We start from the raw sequence: 9,315 nt of genomic DNA, 5'->3' as shown, positions 1-9,315 counted from the left end.
CCCCGGTTCATTTTTTTGTCACAAAATTGCCTAAACTTGCCACCTCATATCAATTAAAGTCGTCATAAAAAAACATTCAGGTCGCCATGTTTAAAATCCAAATGTTTGGGTTACCATGCTTAAAATCCATATGTTCGGAATGCCTAAAGAGACTATATGCTCATTGGTGAAAAATTATGGTTAAATCAGGTGAGGTCGCGAACGATACAAATTACGACTCTACGAGGGTCCTCCGCACAGAATCGAACCAGCTCATCTTCCTTCTAGCAGCTGCGCGCACAGCCTCCTCGCCCCGTCCCCAACCGGCGAAGCCATCTGCAGAACCCCAGAGAACTTCTGGAAGCAAGCCTCAGCCCCCCTTGATTATTCCCTCGAAACCCTAGATCCCCAAACCCACGCGGCCACCTCCTCATGGATCATCCATGGCGCTTCGCAGCTGGCGCCGGCAACGACCTCTGCCCCGTCTGCACCGCGCCCCACTTCCCCTTTTGCCCGCCTCCGCCTCTCCCGCCCCACCCCTTTCCCTACGATCTCCACCCACCGCCCCCTCCTCCCCCGCCCCAGTACCATGCCCCCTTCCACCCGCCGCCGCCGCCACCGCCGATGTGGGCTCCTCCGGGGCCGCACCCGTACGATCTCCTCGACACGGAAGGTCCCCACAAGAGGATGCGCGTGGGGGAGGCGCCTCCGTTCTCCGGCCCGCCCCCTCCCTACCCGCCAATGTTGGGCAGGGCTTCCGTGGAGGGAGAGCGGCTGCTCGGGCTGATCCGGGAGCATGGCCATGGCCGCGCTCAGCTGCCGCCTGCACAGTGGCATGGCGAACCGTATCCACCCGATGGTTTCGGCCATGGAGGAGATGGGGCTTATCCTCCTCATCAAAATTATAATAACCCCTATGCGCAGGGAGGCAATTTCACTGATTACGATCTCGTCAGAAGGATGCCACCTCCGCCGATGCCGTTTGATAGGTATAGTGCCTTAGATTCTGTTGGAGGATCTCAGGAGAAGTATTTCGACCACCATCACCATCATCAGTTTCACCCTGAAGCATTGCCGGGTGCTCCACCACTACCACAACATGCTGAGGCAGGAAACCATTATGATTCCCGCGATTGGCGTCATCATGCGGGTGTTGTGCCGCCACCACCAGATCCTCCAATGCCTTCTACCCCAGATTACCATGCAATGCCACCTCTGCAGGCAGCAAACTCGTCGTTGTTTCCTGTCCTCTCCAGTTCCCCGGCTACTACATCACTTCCACCCAGTGATAATACCTTGCATCATTCCCACCTGATGCCAAACGCAAATTATTACAATGGACCCAACAAAAATGAGGTTCTCTTCATGCACTTGGATGCTTTGCTTATAATATATCATTGGCCACTCAGAAGTCAAAAGTATTAATTGTTATATATGTGCGTGTTTCTCCAGGGGGTAGATTTCGTACATCGGCAACAATCGGAGCAGCATCTGGAGGATAGAATGCCAACACAGGACAAACATTCTTTTAACAATGTGGAAGTCAATATTGTTAATGCATGCGACTTGTTCAAGCAGCCCCTTCGCGCTTCACGCCCTGATCATATTGTTATCATCCTGCGAGGGCTTCCAGGTTGTTTCATATACCATTGTTAATGTTTCATAGTCATTAAGTAGTCTAATTATTAAGTGCAACAAAGTTGGCAATCCTAGCCAGTAAAATGACATTAGATCTGATATGCTGTGGGAAGTTTTCAACCTTTTGATACTTCCATAAGCAGTGACCTTATCGTTTCAGTGTTCCTGTTGTTTAAGAGTGCATGTTGTCTTTCTTACATATACATGAAACCCGGGCACATTACTTGGCAGTTCCTGATTATTTTTTGAACAAATTGTAATCTATTTGATGACGTTTTCAATCGAAAGCAAACATCAATATGCATGATGAACTTCCTACTCCCTCCGTTCGTATACATATGTTGCTTCTAGAGAGGTATAAACAAATTTGTTTAACTTTCTCCACCAATACTTGTAGAAGTACCTTCACTGTTTATATGAAAGAACATAGATGGCTTTGTCACAAAGTACCCCATCGTGGCATAGCGATATATCTTCAAGGTCCTGTGAAAATACTGTGATAAGGTACTACATAAAGTTGAGTCTTCATGAATCACTTTCCAAAAATGATGTGTGGGGTGGGGAGGGAGTAGTATTATGGTTTAATTTGGCGCACAAAATTATCTATTATTCTGGTAGGGTCAAATCATTTCATGTCAGTGCTTCACAACTGTTACGGTTCTGACAAATGTTAGAACTTGTAGGTAGTGGAAAGAGCTACCTTGCGAAGGCATTGCGTGATCTTGAAGTTGAGAGTGGTGGAAGTGCACCCAGAATTCACTCGATGGATGACTATTTCATGATTGAGGTTGAGAAGGTCGGTAGAAACTGAACAGTGGACACAATTTATTGTGTACTGTCGACCATTTATTTCTTGGCTTAGACTTTCAGAAATGCTCATCATGGCCCTGCTATTTCTATGGATAATTTGTCTTGTACTCCCTCCGTAAACTAATATAAGAGTGTTTAGATCACTACTTTAGTAATCTAAACGCTCTTATATTAGTTTACAGAGGGAGTAACTGATATTGTGCTAAATTGCTCTTAGAAGGTCGAAGACAACGAAGGGTCTAAATCTTCTACTGCATCCAAAGGACGGAAACAGTTGACCAAGAAAGTGATTGAATATTGTTATGAGCCTGAAATGGAGGAGGTGATGTATCTCATTTGTTCTTGTCTATTACTTTCTTTTTGTCATGTTGAATGCACCTGCCAATTATTGGGAACCTGCTATAGCTAAATCGTAGCATCGCCTGTTGTTATTAACAAGCAGGCAAACATATTTTAGTTAATGCATCGGTGCAATGCAACCTTATGTAAAGAAATGTACTTCATATTTGTTGAAATATGGATATCAGGGGACCTTCCCAAGAGTTTGCAATGCATGTATAGAGAACGAGATAGTATCTGAAACTAGCATTAAATGTAAGGATAATGTAAGGTTCCCTATAGAAAGAATTACCTGGATTGTGGATATGAGCATCGGCTATCAGTTGCCTTTTAAAAAGAAAAGCTCCACCATAAGAAGTCTAATTTCTTCTCCATTTGACAGACCTACAGATCAAGCATGTTAAACGCGTTTAAGAAGACCCTTGATGAAGGGAATTTCACATTTGTGATTGGTATGAAGTTACTCTAAATATTATTAAATGATGCAACATGCTTTATCATGACTCAACAATTTAGTCCGCATTGGTTGTTTTACCTTGCATGTTATAGTCTGCCTTGTTTATGTCTTTGCTTGTAATTTCATGGAGTGTTGAATGAGTACCCTTCCTATTTTTTCCTGTCAAAATTCATCAACATCTTAATATGAATATTAAAAGGTTTTCTTCACAATAGAAACTTTGTTTTCTATTAATTATCAAATATTTTGGTGATCAGTTTGTGGGAATTATGACATCGGTTCCCTAGACAGTGGTTGGGTGCCCATTTGTCTCGGAAGTTTATATTCCTTATTGTTCAAAACATTCAGTTAAGCAACATTTTAGCTGTCGTCGCGGCATACAGTACACCAGGCGATGCCTTTATTTTCACCAGTGGCGGATGCTGGATTGTGGTAACTGACATGTTTATTGCTGGTATCCCTGACCGTTTTTAGTGGATGACCGCAATCTGCGGGTAGCTGATTTTGCTCAATTTTGGGCAAGCGCGAAGGTAAACCCTCAGTCTCTTTTGCGTCAACTGCGAGAATTTATTTTGCTTACCTGGACCTTTTCTTAAATATTTAAACCACACCGTTCTTAAATATTCAAAAAGCATGTTTTAGGGCCAACTGCCAGTCAGGCAGTACTCAGATGTAGTACTATTTTGAAATTGCATATTAATGTTGCATGTTTTGATTTAATTTGTTTGCCACAGTAGTGACTTTCTTCTTCCTCCTTTCCTCTTGAATGTGTTTTTGATCTATACTAGTTGCTCTTGTGTCATATAGGCAGCCCCCCCCCCCCCCCCCTTCACATAGGCAATACGGTATACCATGACATACATAATGTTATGCAACGATTTACGTAAAAACAAGAATAAAAAACCGCTCATCTCTCTCTCCCTCTCTATGCCTGTGAGTATTTGTTTATGCCTGCGCGCAAATAGCTCTCTCTCTATGTGTATGCCTGCGAACAAAGAGCTCTCTCTCTCTCTCTCTCTCTCTCTTGCATGAGTGTACGTGTTTATGCCTGCGCACAAAGAGCTCTCTCTCTCTCTCTCTCATGAGTGTACGTGTTTATGCCTGCGCACAGGAAGAGCACTCTCTTTCTTCTGGTCCGTTCCATGTTTCTGTATGCACTATGCAGTTAACTGCATACTGAAACGTGGTTTACATTTTTATATGGTTTGCATAATAGCTATAAAACATGCGGTTGCAAGGTCAATGAGTTGTATATACCGAGAATCAACTGTTGACGTCCAAACCTTGCTGGATAAGATCTTATGCATTTCAGGAGGCACTTTATTGCACTACCTCATTGTTTGGAATTTGATTGTCTGAATTATTATTGTCTCCTAATCTGGATTTTTTTTTATAGTAGGTTACTGATTCTGTTTTCTTGTATAGAGATCTGGCTATGAGGTCTACTTGCTCGAGGCACCATACAAGGATCCAACAGTAAGTTCATGTAATATCACATAATAAGAAAGGCCTAACTTGTTGTAAATATGTGATTATGTACTTCAGACAGCTACCAATTCTATTTTTGTCGGATAAGTCATGGATCATCAATTCTAAGAACTCTTTGCCAATTATTTGTTTTGGTATAGTTTGGTAAGAATATGGATTGGGAGACTGTCCATATGCACTGCTGATGAAATATATGCCTGAAGTTGTGGTGCTTACGACATGTGAACCATATGGTGTAATTGCCAATGTAGAAAGCTTTCAGTCAAATGCATGCACCTTGAATGTTCCTCTACTCCATAGCCAGAGTAGGTACACCTTGCATGTTTCTGTAGTCCACAGGCAGAGTAGATACACCTTGAAGATGCAGTTTTATGATAGATACGATAAATATGTGTGCATTTTGGTGAAACTTTTCCTAGCGGTGTAGCTTTGTGGTAGTTTTGTCGGAAATATGCTTAGTTGTATGATATTTATACTCAGATAAAATAGATTCTTTTTAATAGCGTAGAATGTCTTATATATCTTTTGTAATACACAGGGCTGTGCTGCTAGGAATGTGCATGGGTTTACATTGGATGATATCAAAAAGATGGCAGCTGACTGGGAGGAGGCTCCACCACTATATGTGCGACTAGATACCCATGTATGTTCTTGAGAGTATTGTTATGTTTAATGTTTTGCAATAGCCCTTATATTAGATACATATAGTTAATCATGTTTCTAATCATTTGCACCTTTATTTTCAGTCTTTATTCCATGGTGACAATCTTCATGAGCATTCTATACAAGAGGTAACACTATTTCACCAGTCATTTGTGAAGAGACGAACTTTCTCATGATTTCTATATGTTAAATAGGTTGATATGGACACAGAGGATACTGATGATGCTGATGATACGGCAGTTAACACCCAGTCTGGAAGCTCAAAGAAGGCTATACCTGAATCAGCAGATGATGTACCTGATCAAGGTACATATTGATGACATATCCTTGGCCACAGTTAATCTTATGGTTTAATAACCCTAACAAAAAATTGAAGCAGCCCTGCAAAGTATTTTTCTTCCCATACTCCCAAGAGTGTGTTTGGTTTGAGAACCAAGTGGAATGAAATGTTATGGTTCTATTCTGGTGGAATGGGTCGGTTCCATTCTTGCGTTTGGTGGGGGTCAAAAAATAGAATGGAATGGTTCCGTTCCTGCGTTTGGTGGGAGAGATGGAATGAGAGAAATCTATTGCATTCTTAGTAAAACGTTATTGCAATTTTCACCAGCATTTCTTTTGCATTTGCATCAGGAACAACTAACAATGCACAATTACAGGATATATTATTCCTCATTACAAACTTTGAAACATCAAATTTGCTTTGGTATTCATCACAAAATTTGGAACTCACGCAAATTGCTCATCGTTAACAATTTTCACACAGATCTTAGCTAACTCTTGCAACAATCCTAGCATGTCCATACACATAAACTGAATTTTGCGTCATGGCTACATACACGCATATAGTTATGTGCACATCAACTGCATCTGCATCTGCAATGGCATCATACATAGAAGACAAGCACGGGGCAGCGGGGCATTTTCACCTTCGGGCGACAGGTGAATGAGCTCCGGATGGCTGCCGGTGACTTGTCGACGGGCCTGTGAAGACGAGCTCCGGGCCGTAGTGACCATATGCATGAAGAGTACTCAGGTACTCGTCGCAGTTTGCATGCCGAGGCGAGCAGCAGGACGAAATCACCGCAGCCGCACGACGAGCCTCTGCCACTGCTCCTCTGCCGCCGCCGCCGCTAGCCAGCCCAGTTGCTCCGACGCAGCTGCTAGACCGCCGCCCCTGCTCCGCTTGCCATCCCCACCGCCATCTTTGACCGCCACCCTTGCTCCCCTTGCCATCCCCACCACCATCTTCGATCCTCGGTGCGGCGCCACCAGAGATCGAGAGATAGGGAGAGACGATGGGGAGGCGAGGGAGAGGCGGCTCCGGAGAGGGAAATACGAGGGAGTGGCCGGCACAGTCGCAGATCGAGAGGGAGAGAGATGAGGGAGTGGCAGTGCTGGCCAAGGATGGGTTTGGGGGTGAGTGAGTCGCGGGAGAGGTGAGAGCTGAGAGGTGTTTTGCGTGATTCCTCCAAATCGGAGGTACTTGTGCATTCCACATCTGGGCTGAATTTTCCATTCAGGAGAATGGTTTGGTTCTGGTTCTCCACTCCTACCAAACAACACCCCAAGTGTAGAAAGCCCCTGGCGCAGAAAGGATCCGTTGCATTCCACCCTGTGACCTGAACCAAACACACCCCAAGTGTAGAATGCCCTGTAGTTTGACTCGTTTTTTCTGTTGATGCATATATCTTGTCAACCCTAAGCTCTCTTTGTAGGAATGAAGCAAACACCATTACCCTGTCTTTTTTTTGACGTGCATCACCTTGTCAGTATGCTGGCAATTTTGTTATCTCTGTCAACTTATAGTCTTATAATCCAACTAACCTGACCTACTGTGGATCTCCTGCCCGCACACTTGTTGGAACCTTCTGCCCTGTGAGACAAACTCTCCCACGTGGGCAAGTGTGGAGTATTTGAACTCGATATATGTCATTGTCAATTTTATATTTTTAATGAATCTTGGTGCGTACTTTTTTATGCCAGGGGACAAGTGGGATTCATCAGATGAAGAAGACTTAGATGACATTAAAGAGCTAGGACAGAGCAAATGGTCAAAAGATTTTGATGAGGATACTGACAGGTCCAAGCATGCAGATGGAAGTACACATACTCTTTCTGGGCTGGCCAAGACATATGGCACTCATCAAAAAACACTTACTTGGGGTGATCGGGTACGGCATTTGCTTTAGTGAAAGTCCAACATATTGCTTTCCTTGTGCTTTATTTATGCTTGATCCTTGGCTGCACTTGTTTCTCTGGAGTGCAAAAGAGAAATTACGTCATTATTAAAATCTAGTCCTAGTTTCTGAGCTACAAAAACACGGATTTAGTTGGACACTTTGTACTCCATCTGTCTCAAAATGTAAGACGTTTCTTGACACTAACATCTTACATTTTGAGATAAGAGGGAGTATTTAGTTACTGAACCTTTGAAGATACTTTGATTATTCCAAAATACTTCCTCCGTTTCTAAATATAAGTCTTTTTAGACATTTCAAATGGACTACAACATACGGATGTATTTAGACATGTTTTAGAGTGTAGATTCACTGATTTTGCTCCGTATGTAGTCATTTGTTGAAATATCTAGAAAGACTTATATTTGGGAACGGAGGGAGTAGAAGTTACGTTGGCTGCACCCTTGCAGTTGTTTATCACTTTGTAGTCATGATGATGCTCCTTCACTCAAGTCTGTGTTACACTGTTTACTTAAAATGGAAATACCATATTCCTTTTTTGATATGCTCAATCTTCCTTTCTTTTGCAGCTTGAAAAGGGTGGATTTTCTATCGGTGCAGCCAAAAGGAGACCCACTTCATCTTTAATCATAGGACCTGGATCAGGGTACAATTTGGTTAGTATTAACCCACTGCTAACATTATGGCAGTTAAATGACCGCACTATGCTGTTAGTAGCACCTTACTTTCTGCTACTATTCATCCTCTGCATATTCTTTCATACTTGCTAATATTTTGTACAAATCACTTGTTTGCATATATTCCCTTGCTTTCTACTCCCTCCGTTCCGAATTACTTGTCTCACGTATGGATGTATCTAGATGCATTTTAGTTCTAGATACATCCATTTCAGCGACGAGTAATTTGAAACGGAGGGAGTATTTTTCTGAAAGGCCTTCTATTTTAATTGTGTTTTATCTATCCTATGTCCGAGGTCCCTTTGGCAATTTATTTAGGCCCAAGTCTTTGCTTCCTGCCAGTTTGCTATATTGAAAATCATTGCTTGTAGGTCTCCAACCCCTTGGCTGAAGATAATTCCACAGGCGTGAAGGATAAAGTAAACAATGAAACAAAAAGACGGTTCAGTGAGCAACTTCGTGATGAAGGTCAATCCTTCAGGGCAGTTTTTGACCAGAGAAAACAGCGCATTGGGGTTTTCGACAACGGGAAAAATGAGTAATCCGTGACTGAGAAGCCTGGATGGCAACCTGCAGTTGTATGGGCCTCTGGGTACTCAAACGTTGCCCAGGGTCAAGCAGAGCACAGGCAGCTCGGAGTCCTGTTGCTCCATTGCCATTGGCATATTGCAGTTCTAAGATTTGCCGGGCACATATAGGCTTCTCGTTACTGCCTGCTATCAGTCCCCACAAGGCGCAATTGAAGGAAGCATCACTTTCTGCTTGTGCTATTTGTCTTTTGGCCCACATGAAGAAGTGGTGAGAAGTTGGTTCCCTTGATTTGTTGCAGGCTTGTAGCTGCAAACTCACTATGATCCTCTTGGCAATGCGAAATCCTTTTTTTGGGACTAGCCATTTCAAGAGCAACCCCACAAGATGTATGTATTGTGAACACTGAATAATGACATAGTCCTTGAACAAGGTATGGAGCACATAATGACTGGGAGGGAATCGGACATCAGTGGGTGTGTTCTTAACATGAGATGGAAACGTTTAAATATTGAATGAAACAACCTCAGTTTTTCAA

General features: G+C 43.1%; 1 protein-coding gene across 2 annotated transcripts; it reads left to right on the top strand.

Annotated features, from left to right (window-relative positions):
• Positions 1–234: 234 nt before the first annotated feature.
• On the top strand, positions 235–9,315 carry LOC123136956 (uncharacterized). 2 transcript variants are annotated; one of them, XM_044556482.1, is made up of 13 exons: positions 235–1,335; positions 1,432–1,612; positions 2,301–2,413; positions 2,648–2,749; positions 3,149–3,218; positions 3,698–3,753; positions 4,649–4,699; positions 5,250–5,354; positions 5,458–5,502; positions 5,569–5,680; positions 7,358–7,545; positions 8,142–8,228; positions 8,621–9,315. In XM_044556482.1, the coding sequence occupies exons 1-13, from the start codon at positions 412–414 to the stop codon at positions 8,789–8,791; spliced, it is 2,205 nt and encodes a 734-aa protein (XP_044412417.1). In that variant the 5' UTR covers positions 235–411; the 3' UTR covers positions 8,792–9,315. The 2 variants fall into 2 exon arrangements, with proteins under 2 accessions (XP_044412417.1, XP_044412416.1); XM_044556481.1 differs by having other exon boundaries at positions 236–1,335; positions 2,645–2,749.

The sequence above is a fragment of the Triticum aestivum genome, chromosome 6B (assembly GCF_018294505.1).
Source record: "Triticum aestivum cultivar Chinese Spring chromosome 6B, IWGSC CS RefSeq v2.1, whole genome shotgun sequence".
Classification (NCBI taxonomy): domain Eukaryota; kingdom Viridiplantae; phylum Streptophyta; class Magnoliopsida; order Poales; family Poaceae; genus Triticum; species Triticum aestivum.
This window is presented reverse-complemented; position numbering and strand designations above follow the sequence as displayed.